A 21,764-nucleotide genomic window follows, 5' to 3' on the forward strand; every position below is an offset into this window, starting at 1 on the left:
GGGTTATAGATACAAGTTTATATTCCATCAGCAGTTGTTCCTATGTATTCGTGAAGGAAGTATAATATTGGCAACAATGTTTTTAAATGTACATTTTGCATATGTGTAAAAGTGGAAGATTTTAAATGTAAATAAAGTCATACAAAGCAACTGCTACCCTTAACTACTATCAGTGCTAAGAGATACTAACCTGACTCGAGAATTCTTCCCCTGAAATTAATTCCTTAATTTGTCAGTAAACCTACCAACGTATACACTTCATTTTTCTCAATTGCGAATTTACTGTACTTTGCAAGTTGCAGTCTCACACATTTCGGTACAGGAGGTGAACACCTAACCAAGCAGCCAAACCTGTTATGTCTCTTGTAAAGAGACCCCACCTGAAGAAGTTACGGGAGTATTACAGGGTATCTATGCTTAGGATTCTGTGTGTAGAAATAGCATCAAGATCTGCTGATGCTTGGGAAGTGTTCACTTCCATAGTGATAAGAGTACGGAGTTAGCATGTACACCATGTTTAGTATTCATGGTGTTATGTAGTGAGAGAATATGAACTGGGGCAAAGGAGTAAGACAGAAAGCCAGCTGGTAGAATTCTACTCCTTGTGAACACTTGACCCAAAACCACAAATGGAGGGTGTATAAAGGGAGGAAAATATCAAAAATCTTTAGTCAGAGATTTAGAAAACAGGTATTAGACAGTAAGCCCGACCACTCTGACCACAGCCTGGTCATGAGAAACCAACTGAAAATTAAGAAAGAAGGCAGACAAAGAGATGTAATGTACATAAGTTGGCAATAAAAGGAGGGTAAGTTTCCAGGACAGTGTTGCACTATGTCTAACTAAACAAGTTATGGAAGTAGGAACAATAAATGAAGAAAAAAAAAAAAGCACAGTTTTAAGGAATGAGAACATTAGGCTGCTGATGAAAAGGTAGGAAGGCACAACCAAGTATTATTTTAATAGATAACTTGCAAGATACCACATCTTATGGATGAAGACTTAAGTATCAGAACAGGTGACTAAGTATCAAGCACCGGGTGAGTTAGCTGTGCAGTTAGGGGTGCACGGCTGTGAGCTTGCATCCGGGAGATAGTAGGTGGTTCGAATCCCACTGGGGCCGATGACCTTCGATGTTAGGCCCCTTAAAACAACAAGCATCATCATCATCATCATCATCATCATCATCATCGAATCCCACTGTCAGCACCCCTGAAGATGGTTTTCCGCGGTTTCCCATTTTCACATCAGGCAAATGCTGGGGCTGTACCTTAATTAAAGCCACGGTCGCTTCCTGCCGACTCCTAGATCTTTCCTATTCTGTCGTTGCCAAAAGACCTATCTGTGTCGGCGTGATGTAAAGCCACTGGCAAAAAAAAAAAAATATATATATCAAGCAAAGTGAAAGGCAACTAAGGGGTATTGCATTAATAAAATAAAGTAAAGATGTTGAAGATTGCATGGCTGCCTGTAGGGTCTTCAGCCCAGAGGGTAGCCTCAAAAAGCACCACCAAAGGTTATACTGTTTTAAGGAAACTGCAGAAACCAATAGCAGTGCATAATGAGGCATACAATGAATGAAGTAATTTGTTACTACTTTCCTCACTGGGCAGAAAGTGCTTTTGCGGCACAGGCCCTATGAGTAGCACTTTTCAAAACGTTAAGACATATTAGTCATGCTCTGAATATCATTACTCAGCACCACCCATACTTAAGCAGCTTCCATAGTATCACAGATATAAATGAGACAGACTTCAGTGGAAGCTACATTTTGCACTGGCCTGTGTCAAAAGACGGATGCAAAACCACTGCATCCATCAAGAAATAGTAACATACGAAAAAGATCACCAAAAATGAGAGAAGGGGAAGAGAGGTTTATGACTATTAGGAGCTCAGGCAGAAAATCAATTCTAGGGAAAGATATCAAGGCAAAGTATGGCAGGAACAGATTGAGCAGCTGTATTCAAAAAAGAAATAGATAACATACTGGAAATAGAGGAAGCTGCTGACAAATAAGAGACCCAATTTTGAGACAAAGATTTTACAGAGCACAGAGGGACCTAAGTAGTAACAAAGCATCTGGAATTTACCAACACATCAGAATTATTAGCTGCCTTGAGGTTTTGGGATGTACGGCCTGGAAGTGGCGACACTAACACAGAATTAATTCATAAGATAATCAGCGATGTGCGGAATGACACAGAAAGGACGCAAGTATAGAGGGCGATCTCAATTTGCCAAAAGTTAACTGGGAAGGTAATGTGAAAGACAGAAAAAGCACGACCAACAAATGGTAAAGAAGTTAATCTGGGGAATGACAGCTGAATCAGTAAGTGATGGAAGTAACCAGGGAGAAGAATATTCGAAGCATGGTGCTGATAAAACCAGATGAGCTGTATAGAAGTGACAGCTGGTATAAGTAAGGAAGCCTCAATTCTGTCTTACAACATAACAGAGTGCCCTGCAGCTCGATATTCTGGAGCGGACGAAGTGCTGACTATAAAGTTTGGTATAAATGTTGTTTATACTCAAGCAAATTAAGATTACAACAACGTTAGTATTTAATATGTGTTCATAGATAGGAAGTTGTAAGAGTAGGCTATTAATCAGTACTGTTTGATAAGAGAGGCATGAGGGAGATTTTACGTTATTATCTGTGGAAAACAGTAAAAATGTTAGTCTATGGGATGGGTTTATAGCAGTAAGAGGTATATACCTTTACAGATGGTGAGGAATGGTGAAGACCCAATGTATTATAACAGAGTAACAGAATATAGAAGTTTACAAGGAATTAGGAATGGTGGAAGTAAGGAGAGATTGAAGGAACTTGCTAGGAAATTGAATTTAGCAAAAAGTCAGCTATGATAGCTATGATGGCAAACATAATTAGCAGCGATATGAATTGTAGTGAAAAAAATGTATAAGGGTACTAAAGGCACTATAAGGTTTCCAGGAAACATATGTGAACAAGGGGAGTGTATATGTGAGGATTTACAGAAGGCATATTTAATCAGCAGTATGTGAAGACAGCCAGACATACGGATAATGTACAGGTAGAGAAGATGACCAAGGAAAAAAAACCACAGTGAAGTATGAAATTTACCTACAACAATAAAGATATTTACAAAAAGACACAAAAGTTGAAAACTAGAAAAGCAGCTGGAATTGATACGGTTTTTCGAGATATTATAAAGGCAATGGGTTGGGATACAGTACTTATCTGATTACAGTTTGAATGAAGAGCTACACCAAATTAAGGGAGAGCAACTATAGTAACCCCACTGTACTAAAGAAACTGTGATAAATATGCATGACAACCCTTGTCACGTTTCTCTACGGGGTCGGGTATGAAGCGAGAAGAATCTTTGTAGTGATTTTTTAACACTGGATGCCCTTCCTGATTTCAGCCTCGTCAAAAGAGTTACAGAGATGAAATGAATGACGTGATATATGATAGTACAAAGGGAGAAAGTGAAACCCGGTGCCAGCACATAGCCTACTCCTGTCAAATAGCAGGAAGAGGTCTGCTCAAGGCTTTACAACCCTCCATCCGATGGACGAATTGCCATCAACGGTGTCATTTGACCTCGCTCCATTTGAGCACTGCAGAGGGGTTTGAAACTGAACCCCATTCTTTTGGCTCGCAATCTAGTGATTAGAGATGGTATACCACCACCTCCCGAACCCTGCCGGCCAACATTCTGTTCGTGAAAATATTTTCGACCAACAGACTCGAACCAGCTAACCATAGTGTCAGACCACATATACTTCGTGCTTTAACGATCATGGCCACCAGACGAGCTGGTGGTAAACATAAAGCAGATAAATACAGGCCCGTCAGCTCGACATTGCACATCAGCTGTGGAAAAACATTCTGATTATATTAGACACATGTGCGAAATTACTGACTGGTTTGATAGAAGGCAGTTTGAGTTTATTTAATATTATTCCAGTAAGGCTCATTTTGCAGGATTCTAACAAAAAATATATTACAGTCAGGAGGTGTACTGTATCACTAATGATCTATCCAGGGCTTTTCAGAGGGTGGATCATGGGTGACTACTGATGAAAATGAGGGCTCTTGAAATAGGCAAATGAGTGATTGAATGGGTACCTAATTTTCTAAAAGCATTATCTCATCCAGCAGTGACTAAGAGGGCTGTTCCGCAAGGCAGTAATGTTGGATCTTTAAGTTTTCTTACATACATCAATGATATAAGCGAAGAACTTTAATCACCGATAAGGCTTTTTGCAGATGATGTTATATTGTATACAGTAATCAGTTACAGGATTGTGAGCGACTGCAAAAAGACGTCTACAATGTTGTGAGATGGACAGCACAGAATGGTATGATGCTAACCAGTGTGGAAAATCAGGCTGTATGTACCTCATGGGAATTGCTGTAATATAAGAGATCTTCATTGGGGTAATCATATCAATGAAATTGTAAATAAGTTACAGTTCTCTTAATTTGGTTATGATGGTATTTAGGGGTTGTCCTAAGGATGTAAAAGATGTTCTGTATTTACTTGCATAATTCCTCCCCACCCTTTTTTTTTTTTTACCTTTTTCTAACTTCAAAAATGAGGAGGGAAAATTATGCAAATCTAAATTTAAAAAGGAAATGAAAAATTGAACATAATTACCTTACTTAAGTTATGAAATCTATTTAGGCCTAAAATAGTACAAAATATTCGAAAATATATACAACACAATTTTAACTTTAAAAAATTGAAGACAATAATTATACAGAAAGCATCTTTTAATGTCACACGAGAATTCCCTGAAGATAGGAGCCCGATACCTGAATAATTTTAATACTGTATTAGGGTAAAATCTATAAAACTGCCTTTGCTAATATGCATTTCACTTTAAAGAAATAGACTTATCATGTCATTCATCATCTCTTTTCTTCTGAAGTCATCTGCAATGAATCACTCCCAATCTCTTCCATCTCCCAGATGCAGTCATCTTCAGTTCCATCTAGTTCATTGGAAATGCCAGTTTTCTTGAAACTTTTCACAATAATGTCTTGTGAAATCAGTCCCCATGCACGAACAATCCACTTGTACATTAATTCTAGTGAAGGCCTCTTGATCTTCCCGGTAGGTGTCAGAGTGTATGAACCTCCCGCCATCCATTCAGAATATACCCATCACACGTTGTCCTTGAACGACTAGTTGACAGCTTACATCAAGAGGCTGCAAGGCTGATGTAAAGCCACCAGGAATTACTGCATCATCAGTCTTTTAGTTGACCATTTCCTGGTGAACATCAACAAGATGGCCATGGAAATTGTATAAATCCAGGAGAGACCTGTGGTTTAAGAGATGGCCAGACCATCTTCCGCACACAACACTCAACCAATCCTCATGAAATCCGCCACGGTCCGTCCTTTCTCCTGGACAAGAATATGCACACCGGAAGGAAATTTCTCTTTACGAATTGTTTTTTGCTTAAAAATTACATAGGGAGGAAGTTTTCACCCGTGTGCAGTAACAGCCAGCATAACTGTGCAGTGAAGCTTCTCTGCCCCAGTAGTCCTCACGACTACGCTGGGTGCTCCTTTTTCGGTAATTGCAGTGTTTCTAGGCTTATCAAAGGAAATCAGAGTTTGATCTGAATTTCCGATTTGTTATAGCAGGTAACTGTACTCACACCATTTCCTAATTACAAGTCTATGAAACGAATTTTTCACTGTGGTCCTTCGGAAGTCGCTGGCATACAGATGTCCTTTGAAGAGAAAAGATTGTTCCTTTTTATGCAAAGACAAAGCCACTCTCTCCTTTCTTTAAAATCAGGAATTTTCAAGGTTTTAGCTACTTCTACTGCCTTTAACTGGAGCATCTCGTGGGAAACTGAAAAGCCGTAATTTCTCAATTGATCTCTCATCATTCCTCAACTTCCTTTTCAATTTCTGGATGCTTCCCGGTTTTTGGACCCCGAAATGATAAAGTTGTTTTCTTGGTACTCTGTAATTCTTCTTTCTGCTTCTGCCAGAAATGCACTTTATGGTGCTATGGAAAATTCACGGATGCAGCACGATTTCAGGTTTTTTTTTGACAAATTCTATTACAGACAATTTAAATTGTGCATCATAACTACTGTTTTTCTCTCCCATCACATCACTAGCAAACACTTCGCACAACAATTCACACATAAAAACACCTGAAAGTGATTACTGTATACGTGCGAGTCACGGCTGATAACAAGGGCAAGTTATGGCTATCAGTCACGGGTGTGTTTTGGCCCCGGGTGCTGGAATGCTGAATAATCAGTATTTCCTCCTCTCTTAGCATGGAAAACATAATTGGAATTTCCAAACTACTTCCCGATTTCCATACATCAGCATGAATCATGAAGACGAGATAAGTCTGTGGTTCGTAACGAGTGGAAACCGTAGATAAAACAAGGGGAAGGGGGGAAATACGGGATTTTTTTTTTTTTCCAAATTTCTGTTCTAAAAATCAGGGAGGGAGAATTATGTGAGTACTGTAAATATGGTAAGTCACTGGTAAGACCCCAATGAAAGTATTTTTCCAGTATACTGGATCCTCACCAGGATTACTTGATTCGAAAACTGAAGGATTGAAAGGAAAGCAGCACAATTTGTTCTGGCCAATTTCTGACAAAAGAGTAGTGTTATGAGAATGTTCAAAACCTTGGGTTGAGACGACCTGGGAGTAAGGAAACAAGCTGCTGAACTAACCAGTATGTTTAGAGCTGTCGTTGGAGTGGATGAATAAGTTTGAATGGAGTTTTTAGAAGTTGGAATGTCATAATATGAAATATGAAATTCAAGAGGACAAATTGGGCTAAGATTTGTTTATAGGAAGAGGAATTAGGAACTGTAATAATTTACTAAGGGAAATGTTTGATAAATTTACAACTTCTTTGAATTGTATAACATCTAGGCAAGCAAATGACAGGGAATCTACCACCTGGGCAACCCCTACATGCAGATCTGTACTGGTTGAAGCGTGAAGTTCGGAACTTTTAAAATAGCCATTGTTTCCAGTTATTTTCTAGTGCATGTATGCAATGTAGGTATGTCCTCTGTCCAATTCAGGTCAATAAATTTGAAAACAAAATTAACAGCGTTTGAAGATTTGGATGATGGAATTAAAAAGCGGCTGCAAATATTATATGTACACATACCAATTTTTGGACCCTATGTTGGCAATATTTGAATTGTTAGGATAGATAGAATGAATTCATTGTGAGGAACATTTAACTGCTTAGGAATCTTTAGCCCCTTAACTGGGGTTGCCTGTCAAACCAGAGGCAATGGGAAACTGTCTACTACTGTGAGGAATGTGACGTGGCACTTTGTGCTTGCCCTTGCTTCCGTATTTACCACACTGTGCGCAATTTCTGAATGACCTATGGACCAGAAAGTATGCAGAACCTATTGATCCATATCTGAAAACTTGAAAAATGTCATCATAATAATGAAAGGAACACTTTTTAAATTCACTTTTGTATCAACACACTGTGTATATATTTACGGGTTTACAAGAAAAACGACAATAACATAATGCTATTGAATTTGTACTATATCACTCGTAATGTAAATAAATCAAGTAAAATATATTTACATCTACGCCGGCCCGTGGTGTAGGGGTAGTGTGCCAGCCTCTTACCCGGAGGTTCCGGGTTAGATTCCTGGACAGGTTAGGGATTTTTACCTGGACCTGAGGGCTGGTTCGAGGTCCACTCAGCCTACGTGATTAGAATTGAGGAGCTAACCGACGGTGAGATAGCGGCCCCGGTCTAGAAAGCCCAGAATAACGGCCGAGAGGATTCGTTGTGCTGACCACGTGACACCTCGTAATCTGCAGGCCTTCGGGCTGAGCAGCGGTCGCTTGGTAGGCCAAGGCCCTTCAAGGGCTGTAGTGCCATGGGGTTTGTTTTTTTTTTTTAATTTACATCTGCTGCACGCTACTGTACCCATTCCAAAAGTGCGCGTTACGCTGAATAATTACCCACTGGCTGGTTGATGTTATGAAACTATTCCCCAGTTAAGGGATTAATTATCAGTACTTATTAAAGAGGCTTTCAAGAGCAAAAAGGAAATATAGGTTACCAATGAATTTCCAAAATAAACAAGTGCAGCAAAAATTTACTTCAGTATTATTGCATAATGCATTACATTATTTATTATCTAGATAAATGGTACAGCATATACGTACGCATATCATTTTAGCCACTTTGCATGTTACCTTAATCAGTATGACAAATGGTATTATGCATGCAATATCTTATTTCCTCAATATAACAACACTGATATAACAATATGATCTGTTTGGGACCTAAAATATTGCTATACGGTGGTTCAACTGGATTTAATTCATCAGTACATATACATGTATTTCCATCTTTAAATCTTGCCAAGCTCGGTGGTTAAAATTTAGCTGCCTGAAGAGATGGTCCCTTTTAATAATGACTGCATATCAAGCCAGGGATATCAATAAAATAATATCTTTACTCTTCAATCTTAAACACAACACTGAGCTATTAAACTTCAAATGAATTATCTTACCTTGCCATCTATCAGAGTCACTTTGCAGTGTAAACTTCCTTCTTTGATAACAACCAGATTCTCCTTCCCATTTAACTTGATTGGCTGGTCAAGAGCAGCATAATGTGAACTACTGAAAAACAAACGAATCACTATCATGATACAAGAATCAAGCCAGACTGCAGTGGAAAGCTTCAATACCATCCAAAAACTAATTTTGAGAAAATGAAATAATTTTAAAATAGCATGCACATTTATTAACATCATCAAATATTTGAGTCACCAACTATATACAGTTGTTTTTGTTAATTACGAATTGTACTGCACAGTCAAGCATTTTAAGTAACAGCATGGGCGAGGAACTTTCAGCAAAATAAAGTAGTAGTGCAGAAGAATTCAATACAACACGCAAATGAAACCCGAGAAGACAAATCACGGAACAATTACAAAAAATTGTGGTTTATGTAGAATAAAATATGGTTTTAGGCTACACTCCAATCAATATCAAATAAAAACTTCCATACCAGGTGATAAGAACAATTGAAGATCAGTAGCTACTTTTTATGCTTTGAAATAAGTGAAGGCTTGAGCAGAGATGTCAGATCTACCTTCGATCTTCTTTCGGAGAACAATTTAATAATTATACCTGTCATCAGGTTTTCTCCCAACAAGTACAGCTGCTGTACATGGATATCTTAAAAACAATGTGACTTTCAGTGCCATCCGAATGGAATATATATATATCTGAAAAGAATGGTACATCAAGTTTGTAGGGAAGAGACCTATAAAGGTTGAATGTCATGCATGACGGACAAAATTAATGTGAGAGTCTTTTCTACAAATTTTTGCAGCAGGCAGCACACAGGGAGTAACTGAATCTGGTAAGAGGTGCTTTTGTATGACCGAAGAGCGTTCACACCCAAAATTCCCCTTTCATCATTTGCATTTCAGGCCTATCCTGCTGTATGGGAGCAACAGATGGGTGGTCATTGTTTGTAAGTCAAAGGTAAAAGATATGACATGACAGCATGAATTTATGGTGAGCATGCTTTACCTTACGAAGATTGATACACAGCCCCATTCATCACAAGTTCTAATGTTCATTAAGCATACATACTTCACCATCACACATTAGATATAATGTAACTCTGAGAATACACCAAAACCTTAAGCTACCACTACTTCTATCGACAAATCTTTATTGGTTTCTATACTGATATTAAACAATTTGTCTCCAAGTTGAAAGAAAAGATCTAACATTCTTTGCAACTCTTATCTACTTGAGAAGCTGAAACATTTTCCTCCAGTTACAGATGTACTGTCCTCGCATTATATCTCTGCTGCTGTGTAACCGTTGCATTTCTAAGAAAGTGAAAAGTCTAGTTGCTGCCAAGGACAATATACACTCGTAGCTCAAACAAACGAACACACAAACACCTGGGTTTTTTTTTTAATACCTGAAAAGTAAATGATTTGGAAGTACATATAAAATGTAAGGTTCTTAAAATTTTAACAGCATGTACACCGATGAACCATTATATTATGACCACCTATTTAATACGCTGTAAGACCACATTTTGTCCGCAGAACCACGGCTGCTTGGCAAGGCATTGATTCAACAAGATAGTGGAAGATATCGTGGGGTATCTGGTACCACAAGCGTAACAACAAATCCTTCAGTTGGTGTACACTGCTGAGTGGTGGTAGTGATGTAACATGAACCCACCTACCCAAGTCCAACCACAGATGTTCACTGGGGTTCAAATTGGGGCCATTTGGGGTTCACGGCATTAAAGCAAATTTACTCTCCTGTTCCTCGAACCTGCTGTTCACAGTCCTGGCTGTGTGGCACGCCGCAGAATGTGCCATAGAGACATCGCCAAGATCACTTCCTCCACCAGCCTGTCTGCTAGACGTCCCATAGCCTGTGCTGGAAATCTGCGTACATGCACCTGGCTGCAGACATGATAAACCAGGAATCTGGATTCATCAGACCAGGACACCTTTCTCCAATTATCCACAGTTCAGTGGCGATGATTCTGCACCCATCTCATGTGCTGCTTTCGGTAGAGCGCAGTCAGCATTGGTGTACGACAGGGTCATCGACTCCACAGTCCCATGTGTAGCAGTGTTCGATGAACTGCGTGCAGGGAAGCATTGGCCTGGTCAACACCAATGTTGAAAATTCCTCCAAATGAGGTCCCAGGATGGCTCCGAACAACACGTGACAACCTCCTCTAGCATCAATGATCTGCTGTTGACAAACGACTGGATGACAAATCATAATTTGCTTACCGTTGTACCACTTTTGATATTAATTAAGAACAGGGACACGAGAGCATCCCATAATCTGCACAGTTTTAGAAATGCTGGTACCAAGGCACCATGCCATCACAATCTGCCCTCTATCAAACGCAGAGTGAATGGCCACTTTTTCAATTCTGACACTGGAGACATGACTAACACCAAGCCTGTAGACCTACCCTATATGTACCATGCTACCAGCATGTCAGTACTTGTTACTCTCACTGCACCAGGCACGCTGAAAGTTCCTGGGTTGGGGTGGTCATAATGCAATGGTTCATCAGTGTAAATCATTACCTGATCTACCATACAAGTAACAAAAATCTCATTTCAGAAATACATGAAGTAGTATTCGTGAATGTTAACTATAAAGTTAAACAGAATTAAAATTATTTTCCTTTGAAAATACAGTAGTAAAGTTCTCTCATTGCAGCACTTTCCATTGTGCAGAAACACTGACCAACTCCTGGAATGAGAACACTGATATCTACTATACGAGGTGTGTTCAAAAAAAAAAGACCGAACTTTGTAAATTGCGCGCAAACCGCAACATTGAGCGAGTTGTGACTGTGGCGGCGCCTAGCGGCAACTTCTGACAACAGACAGCTGCTTTCCGCATTCCATTGCCTGCATTATCAGTTGAGTTAGAGCCTCTGAAGTGATTGTGTGTGTCACATGTTCGTCGAATTCTATAATGAAACAGCTTGAGGAACAACGCGTGTGCGTGAAGTTCTGCTTCAAAGTTGGGAAAACGTTTGTGGAAACACTGGAGATGAGACATGGGTGTACGGTTACGATGTCGAAACCAAGAGGCAATCATCACAGTGGGTGGGGAAAGGTTCTCCTCGACCGAAAAAAGCACGAATGAGTCGTTCAAACATCAAGGTGATGCTGATTGTGTTTTTTGATTGGAAAGGCATTGTCCATCACTTGGCTCCAGCAGACTTTCTTATTCCCCAAATTGAAAACCACCTTGAAAGGACATCGTTTCCAAGACATTGAAGAGATCAACGAGAATGCGACGAGGCAACTTCGCGCCATCAAAGAAAGTGCATTCCAGGATGCATTCCAGGAAGCATTCCAAAAGTGGAAGAAATGTTGGCAACACGCTGTTGATAGTGCAGGGGACTATTTTGAAGGGGACAGTCTGTGAAATGATGTAAGCTACATAATAAAGTTTTTCTAGCCACAGTTCGGTCTTTTTTTGAACACACCTCGTATGCTACCAGTGCTGTGGTTAGGAAGATGTTTCTGTAGTACCATAAAACGGGGTAACTTCGGCCACTTTTTCGTATATTTTTAAAAATGTGAAATATTCCCTCTAATTTTTTGTAAAATATAATATAAATTCTGCCATGTTTGTTCTTCATTTTTAAATACGAACACAATTCCAATTGTTATTCAGTAATGAGTAACGATTATCGAAAGAGTAGCCGGAGTTACCCCATGTTTGGGGTAACATTAGCCGCCGTAAAAAAATAACTCAAGAAACAAAGTTTTCTTCGATGTAGTGTTACTTCGGCCACCGTGAATGTTTTTTTAAAACTTGCAAAACGCCCAGTATCAACAATCACAAACAAATTTAAACGATTTATGGTGAAACAGATGTATAGTGATCAAATTCACTTTTTCCCCAAAGAAGAAACTATTTTATTTAGCCAAAGTGTTCAAGCATTGTATGATATTATGAATTACATGTTGCATTGCATAAATATTTGTAATGGTACAAAATATTATAAATAACAGGTATGGAAATCATAAAGCCAATCGTGAGAAAAGGCGATCGGAAAAGAAGTAATCTTGTAGACTATCCTCATAATGCACTGTCTTCTAAATTAGAAACTATCTGGGCTGTCAATCAAGTTCTTAAATGTGTATAGTCCCTGTCAACTGATGTCCGTCTATTTATCATTGAAAATGGAAACTGTCTTTCCCCTCCCTGTCGGGATAAACTTCCCTGTTTATTGTTATTGCGCCTTTATTAATCTCTTCTAAAGCTTTCTTGAAGTAAACAGGATTGTAATTACAACATCCGCTGCCGCGTCATGTTTTGCATGGCCAAAGTTACCCCGGAAGAGGACAACTTTTATCTCAAAACTATTCCCTGAAAAACCTATTTGAATAAAATGCATCAAATTGTGTTGATCAGTTACCAGACAAACTTACATTTTGACCACATAAACCACTGGAATGGAGAATCGAATGCTGGGGCTAGAGAACAGTTTGTTTTCTGCTGTTACCAGAGAAGACAATAGTCGGGGCTGCGAAAAAAATCTATTGATTCAACAATGAGCCCGCTAATGTTATTTGGACTACCAAGTGTTGATAGAGCATTCTATTTTCTATTGTATGTGCATTTCAGTTGTTGGAAGTGGTTTATCTTTTCCAGTATAGGAGGCAGGAGAAAATAAATGTTGCTATTCGTCAGTGATCGAAGTTACCCTGTATGGCTGAAGTTACCTCACTTTACGGTATGTGGTTATATTGTGTGTGATTTGAATTGTGTTTATTGATTTAGAAAGAGAGAGAGTGTGTGCACGCAGTCTAGGGAATAGGGTTGCCATTTGTCATGGATTTCATGGACAATTCGTGATTTTATACAATAAGAACAACTTCCACGCCATAAAACAGAAGTCTGTGATAATTTATTATAATTATTTAGAATGTTTGGAAGTCAAATTCGAGTATTTAAATTGGCCACCAAATATCCAGAAGTTGTCATGAACTAAGATATATCATTGATTATTAAGATATGCATTACCCTTTGCAATCACTGCAGCAATATTGCAATGACTGTGTTCCGTGGGAACAGTATTCTGAACTGCTGACAAATGCAGGGTATTATTTCTGGGCATAATGCAGATGTAGAAAGGGAGTTCTCTCTTGTATTTGTCCAAAGGACAGAAGAAAGGAGCACATTACCCCTAAACTGTCAATACAATGCTGCAGGTACAATAAAACATGAAAAATGCAAGTTACACTGTATTTCATAGGTTTATTCACAATCAAAGTTCCTTTCTTCTGGTTCCTGGATCTGAGAAATACAGTATAAGTGGTATGCAGATGCTTAGTGCATTACAAATACACACACACATGTTCCAGTCATTATATGATACTAAGTTATTTCTTGACATTAATCCTTCCTTATACTGGCCATACCAAACTTTTGCAAATTATTTCCTGGTTTTGGACTTTTTGATAATGGCAATCCTACTGAGGTAGTGTTCATTATTTGTGCAAATTACATGCTTGAGAGATTGTTATTATGAAACATTACAGAAAAATGCATCATACATTCAAATGCTGAAATGAGGAAGGAAAACTTCCCATGTAAAAAACACAACCCAAGTTTTAGGCTATATACAGTTTTGGGCACAAAAAATTATCAGCACAAATAGATTAAGTTCCATACACAGTATAAGGCTAGAAAAAAATTAGAATAATCACCCTGAAGCAAGACTGATTAGCTAAAAACAGAGTCCATAAAAAAATTGTTACTTTAGGTAACCACTACACCACACAACAGGAAGCCTATATTTACGAGCTGATAAATGTGCGTTTCCTGAAATGAAGAACATTGCTAATAAATTTTATGCAGTAATCATATTGCAGTAAATGAAATTAAGAAGAAAAAAACTTTATTGAAGGAAGTATGTAGATTTCTTCCTGTTGGAATATCCAGAATTAGTACAACAAATTTAGAGTCATGAAAGAGTAATTTAACAGGTTAGGCACCCATTCTCAAGAAGGTGGCCAGAGTTACAACATTATGCAGTAGCTGCCAGCTGAATAGCAAAAGTTGCTAACACCAATACACTCTTATGAGGGGTTTCTTATTTAAGCTTGTGAAATACTGTATTGGACAACATGACTAAGCCATAAACACCATTTCAACAAGCGAAAACAACTGTTTCATCCAAACTGGTAATTCTGAACAACACTACAGAATAGACATTAGCTGCTGACAGAACACCTGCCAAGATGTCCATTTGATGTTCTGACCCTGCCTCCGAGGATGATGTACATGCACACACATACTAGTAAGAAGAGAGAAATTTTGAAGTCATTAGTGTTGGAAAGCAGTAGAAAAAAGAGGACGTAAATTTGGCACAACAGAAGTAAGAAGAAGAGAAAGAAAGAAAGGAATTATCAGACAGCACAAAGTGCTCACCACACAGCTAGATGACGAGACTGGGCAGGGGAAGCCACGTCTTCAAAGATGCGCTTCAGTTCTTGGACGTCATCAGGAAATAATGGAGGTCGCCACTTCCTGACACTGCTGCAATTTCACACATTTGAGGTACAATAACTCCCTACTGAGCTCTACTTCAGATATTATGTAGTTAAGATGTTCTAACTTCATGCAATACATGTAACTGAAGAGACAGAACTTCACACTTTTACAAGAGACAATTTAGTTATTCATTTTTGAGAATTATATTGTGTGCAAAGTTTATCTAATATCCTGCGTTGCTATGTTCTGTTCCATGATATACTGCTACTCCTATTACGGGCTGCTTTTAGGAAGGATACCCTGGAATACAAGCTGACAGAGAAAGTGAGAGCAAGCTTCTGGCCTTTACACAGTACTAACGAAGGAAGAAATATAGATACCAGGTAAGTCAGCTAAAATATTCACCTCAAGTAACTCGAAACTGTTAAGAGATATCGAAAGTCTATTCACTTTCATTAAGGTTACCACAGCGATCAAAATTTGAACTTGCAATGCCTTTACAGGGTGTCAAAATATGCTGACAAAATGGTACTAATTTTGTATTTTTAAAATGGAACTATACTCTTTTCTACACCTAGCATTACAGATGTGGGCATTGCAAATTTAGAGGCATTATTTTTATTTTTCAAAATGCTACGTGTACTTCAAGAAAATCTTCACACGTGCTTTGACATACATGGACGGTCCCATTTGAATGAATGTTCCTCCTTAAAAGCCATTGCCTATTGGCATTTCCTTAAGCTGTTAGCTACGGCAATATTAAAGGTTTTCAATGATTCCTTGTCATCGTAGTGTATTTATGGGCACAGTAGAGTGAATATCTAGGTGTTGGAAGAAGATTAAGGAACTCTGTATATAGCATGTCTTGCTTGCCTCGATAGCGATTTTTTCGAACTGAAGCAAGTCTGAAGACATATTTTCTCAAGAAGTACTTACCAGAAAATAATGTAGTTCAATTTAGAAACAATACAGGTAATACCATTATCTTTATAGATACTGACACCTTGGAAAAGTATCTGTTAGTTTGATTAAGCCCCTTGGTGACATTATTGAAAGTGAAAGATACTCTGTATCTAATTTTTTTTTCTTTTTTTGCTAGGGGCTTTACGTCGCACCAACACAGATAGGTCTTATGACGACGATGGGATGGGAAAGGCCTAGGAGTTGGAAGGAAGCGGCCGTGGCCTTAATTAAGGTACAGCCCCAGCATTTGCCTGGTGTGAAAATGGGAAACCAAGGAAAACCATTTTCAGGGCTGCCGATAGTGGGATTCGAACCTACTATCTCCCGGATGCAAGTTCACAGCCGCGCGCCTCTACGCGCATGGCCAACTCGCCCGGTCTCTGTATCTCTAAAGGATTAAAACTTATTTGAGGTTAATATTTTAATGGACTTTCTCTATTTATATGCAAGATGCTCAGTGATACATTTTTAAAAGAATGTGTCGAAAGATTAAATTATGAGTATGAAAGGGATTATTATTTTATGCAACTTAAGTCATAACCTTGGGATGAGTTTCACAGGGGATCCATAACACATGGACAAGACTTTCCATTTCAAAAGTCTTATATGCACCGACCAGAATTCAATTTGCAGTCACATTTACTAAAGATAGAAAAGATGTACTATCACACTTGCTAAAGGGGCATAACAAAAGTGATATGGACCTGCCTGCAAAAAATGAAAATTTGGGCCCTCTCAACTGAAATGTAAACCCTATGAATAACAAATGTAATTACAGCAAGTAGAACTAATGCAATATATTGTCCAATTATACGGACAAAGGGATTATTCATAATGTTTTAATATGTTTTATTTGACTGCCTCTGAGGTTTAACAGCTAAAAATGTCTAAATTTCTGTGCGTGTTACATGTGTATTTGGTTAAGTTTAGATACTTTTCAAACCAATTTCAAATTAACATATTAACTAATTCCACAACTTATTATTTACAGTTTATAAATCAACAGTGATGTCATAAATGGTACCTCAATACTGTCTGAACTTTTTAAGAAGACCTACAGCTTAACATGTGACCATCCTTTTCATTTTGTAACATTTTTAATGCAGAAAGCACTGCTTGCCAATCAGCATTTAAGCTCTTGCAAGCATCTTCACATGCACACCATTGAGTTGCTGACAGTGATTTCAATGTCATGCTTTCAGAATCAAAAATACCATTTCCATCATTCTGTAGAATCTGCAAAGTAATTATATAAATTTTGTAATAAATCAAAAAGCATTTTGCAGTTGTACAGCATTTTAATGTGTGCATTTCAACTAAATTTAGCAAGTGAATTGAACGTGGAATTAAGAAAATAAGGATTGCTTTCCTAGAGTCTTTCTTACAAGACCGAATATATTCCTGAAATGTTGGCTGCGTTGTCATATGACTGACATCTACAACTGTCAAGTTTCAGATCCTGCATATCTACAGAATTCAAAACTGCTTCAGAAAGCTTTCCGCCGTGCTGAGTGGCTCAGACTGTTGAGGCGCTGGCCTTCTAACCCCAACTTGCAGGTTCAATCCTGGCTCAGTCCGGTGGTATGTGAAGGTGCTCAAACACACGTAACATACTCCCAACATAATAATAGCATCAACTTTTCTACCTGTACATCTACTTCGTCTGCGAACATCATCTGGTGCCGGCTGTTACGTATATTTCACTATATACGCCATCCTGTTGCTCACCTATCTGCATCTACTCCATCCACTGTATGAGTACATCACATACTGTGCACTCGCTGGCTTCCAATTCTTTCCACACTACGTCATACGCTACGACACGGAACCTTCCTTGATGTGCCTCGTCTGCCCTTCTATTCTCCTATAAAAGGAATAAGCATTGCTCTGGCTCACCAGACTGTGTAATAGTGTGGAGGGAGCACTGACCTCATGCGGCTGGTCTGCACGCACTTCCATATTTCCGTCTAACTGGAATGTAAAATTGTCAAAATGTGGACTGGGTGAGCAAAAATAAACTTTCGTCTGAAATACATATGGGAACATTTTCATTCCTGTTTTGCCCTTCTTTCTATACGAGAACTTACAATCCTCTTTGCTTCTTTACAAGTTGCGGTTTATAAACCCAACGTGTGGACAAGAACTTTGATGTTAGTTACGAGTGTCTAAGGGAATGCATCTCGTATTCGTGTAAGAAACTTTTTCTAACTAAGCAGTCAGACTTTTCCCCTTTCATTCCTCCCCATCCCATCTTCTTTTCACTTTTCACCAGACCTCAATAGTTCTCTTTCTTTCATGTTTGTTGTTTCAAGAAAGTTCTAGAAACATTCAGGTGATGTAATTTTTATTGTGGCCTTTATTGTACGAAAGTTCAAGATCTTTCAATAAGTGTTTCTTTTGATGTGGTAAAGCTACGTTGGTAACTTAATGGGGATAATTCTATGAACTTGATTCGTCCCAAATTCTGGTTATGTTTTTTCAATAACATAATTCGTACTGTAAAATAAAGAGATCTTTTCAAGATTTTCTTTTAAATTGTCATTGTAAGCTTGTTCTATTAACTTGTTACCTTTCAAACAAATAATTTATTTCTTAAAATTGTTGGTTGTTCACTGTCTTGCAGTGTTTTCCCTTTGCTTCCTCACCCCCCCGCTTTTTTTTTTTGTGTGTACTTACTACGGATAACCTCTGGCAACTAACACTGCTTCTTTCACTCTGCTCGCTACCTCAAAGTACTGGAATGGATAATAATGTGCCTCTTTCTGGTCGAATATAATTTTGTTACCGAAGCATGAAAAAAAAGCTAACAATCCAAGGAAAAAAAGTTACACTACACACATCAGCCTCGTGTCTGTAGATTTACCGGCATGTAAAAGAATTAGGCAAAGATATCAAGGATAATTGTAATGTAAAAGAATACCAGTGGCACTAAATTCCAGCACCTCAGCATCTCCAAAAACCATTTAAGTAGCTAGTGGGACATAAAGCCAATAACATTATTATTATTATTATTATTATTATTATTATTATTATTATTATTATTATTATTCTTAAGCTTTTCTCCAGTATGGTCTCTTTTTTGTTTTAAATAAAACACAGAAATATTTCAACTGTGAGGCTATCTAATGATTATACTTCACTGGTCATTATTGGATTACAGAAAAATACATATAATAAATCATTTCATTAGCAATTTTTTTACTCACCAATTTCCCTACAAGGCCTACTAATTCTTCACAAGTTGCTGGTGATAAGTATGAAGAACAGCCTTTTACAGGGTTACCAGATCATGCAATATGTTCAGACAGAAAAGGACTATACTCTCCAATTAGTTCCAAACACATCCAGAAACGTTCATTTCTCACAGAACCAAACACCCCTTTGTCTTTACAAAAAAACCATACCCCTAGAAGCTAGTTTCATAACCACAGAAACAACACTTTTTATCACATTTCTCCAATATGTAACTTTTATGTTCATACTGACTGAGTAATTGTTCGTCTGTTCTGTTTGCCTCATCTCCCCGTTTTTGAATTTTAACATGCAGTCTCGGTAAGTGTTAGAATTTTCAGGTTTATTTATTCATAGACCTGCGTGGCTCCAATCATTAAAACCAAATGCTGCAAACCGAGACTTACCACCGAATAATTTGCAAGGCTTACAATATAGTAACTGTTGGGAATGCACTTCGAAAACGATAAAACACGGGTACAATTCCACAATAATCGAACACATTTATTTTAATACACATATATACATGGAAGCCATCTTGCGAACTACAAAAATGATACCAAACTAAAACTTGAAGTGTGTTTCTTTGCTTATTTCAAAGCTCTCGTAAACAAATCTCAGGAGTAACAAGAATCAAAGAGGTTACACTAACTGATCTCACACAACATCCTCCCACCTAAGTCAAATGAATGTTAACATGAATTGACTTACACCCTTTATGCACAAATTGCCACTTTCATAAAATAGTCCTGAAACAATTACAAAATGATAAAATTCAATAATATAAACACAAATAAATATGTTAATTGACACATATCACAAATTTAACTTTTCTGGCTTGTGAATCAATCGTCCTAGACGAGTTATTTTCACTGTCTGCTTTGAAACTTGAGGACCATCTTCAGCAGGAGTAGAAGAGTCACAGGCTCCGGCCTCGTGATTATCCTTTATATTTTCCTCACTTGGAACAAAGTCTTTCCTTAGGTGGTTTCGGATTTCCTGGGTATCCTCAGGTGGTTGAAACTCGAGTTCTAGTGGGTATATTCTTTGAACTGGCCTTATAAGCTCGCCTGAAGCAGTGACGACACGAACTACTCTAACATTGCCAAGCTTTCCCTTAACAAGCTCGACAACTCGTCCCAATGGCCAATCCATTCTTCTAGTGTCATCATTGCCAACCAAAACAATTTCTCCCAGTTTGAGATCATGTGGCTTATCCTTGCTGGCGAATAACTTCAACTGACCTAAACACTCAGTACGAAATCTTTCTCTAAGATTCTTTTTCAACTGAAGGCAATACTGCAGTCTTTTCCGAAGATCAGTTGCTTCGAACAGGTCATACTCAGGTACTCCTACTTCTATGTCGTGTAGAAACATGTTTGGAGTTAGAGCAGCCAGATCTGATGGGTTGTCAGACAAATAGGTTAATGGCCGAGAATTTATAACGGTTTCGCAGTCACAGAGGATTGTCTGCATCTCTTCATAGTTGACAGATGATCGACCAAGCACTCGACGGAGAAGAGTTGTGAGCATTCCTAGTAGTCGTTCCCACCAACCTCCCCACCATGGTGAAGCTGGAGGATTAAAACGCCAATCTATCTTCCGCGCTGAACTGTATTGTGAGATTGCATTCCAGTCCAGTTGGTGACAGGAGTTCTTAAACCCAACAAAATTTGTTCCCTGGTCACTGTAGACAATGACAGGTCTTCCTTGTTTGCTGCAGAAACGTCTGAAAGCTTGTAGAAAGCTATCTGTTGATAACGAAGATACCAGTTCCAATCGAACTGCACGGTAAACTCCACAAGTGAATAAGCAAACCCATGCCTTCTTCGAGGTTCCATCATCGGCTTTGATGTAGAGAGGACCAGCAAAATCAACTCCAGTAACTTCAAAAATTCTTGCGTCACACACTCTACTCTCAGATAAAGGTGAAGGATGAGCTGCCAACTTCTTTGAACTATGACGTTTACAAATCATGCAGGCGTTAATGACAGCTCTAATTGTTTGTCTACCTCCTAGAATCCAATACTGTTGCCTCAGAATTGACAAAAGCATCTGCGTACCAGCATGACAGTTGCTAAGATGGGCATCCATAATCAGTCGCTGAACGACTGGGTGATCAGCCTTTGGGAGCACAATGGGATGACAAAAGTCCCTGACATCATCCCGGTTTGATATCTTGGTCATCAAACGAATCAATCCCTGTTCGTCAACAAACGGAAGTAAGCTCTTTAGTTTGGAATTGAAAACATCTATGAACACTTCCTCCTGCACCCACCGTAAAATCTTCCTTTCTGCCGTGACGAATTCCTCACTTGTCAGGTCACAATGTATGCGTTGAGCTTTGCTGATGCGACAGTTGGTCAGAAAGCGGAACATCCAGCCTACCATCCTTACAATTTTCTTGTACTGAGAAAAGTGTTGGTAATACCAATCTTTACCGATGTCTTCTGAATTACTTGATATCAATGAAACGACATTCTTCCTTCTCTCCGAATTTATCTCTTCCTC

General features: G+C 38.5%; 1 protein-coding gene across 1 annotated transcript in view; it reads right to left on the reverse strand.

Annotated features, from left to right (window-relative positions):
* The window catches only part of RhoGAP19D (Rho GTPase activating protein at 19D), a 528,281-nt gene that overhangs the window by 365,228 nt on the left and 141,289 nt on the right, over positions 1–21,764 (reverse strand). Inside the window, exons 12-13 of the mRNA XM_068226072.1 lie at positions 14,997–15,104; positions 8,543–8,654 (exon numbers count right to left, since the gene is read on the reverse strand). Coding sequence (XP_068082173.1) covers positions 8,543–8,654; positions 14,997–15,104 — 220 coding nt within the window. The remainder of the gene's footprint in view (positions 1–8,542; positions 8,655–14,996; positions 15,105–21,764) is intronic.

The sequence above is a fragment of the Anabrus simplex genome, chromosome 2 (assembly GCF_040414725.1).
Source record: "Anabrus simplex isolate iqAnaSimp1 chromosome 2, ASM4041472v1, whole genome shotgun sequence".
In the NCBI taxonomy this organism is placed as follows: domain Eukaryota; kingdom Metazoa; phylum Arthropoda; class Insecta; order Orthoptera; family Tettigoniidae; genus Anabrus; species Anabrus simplex.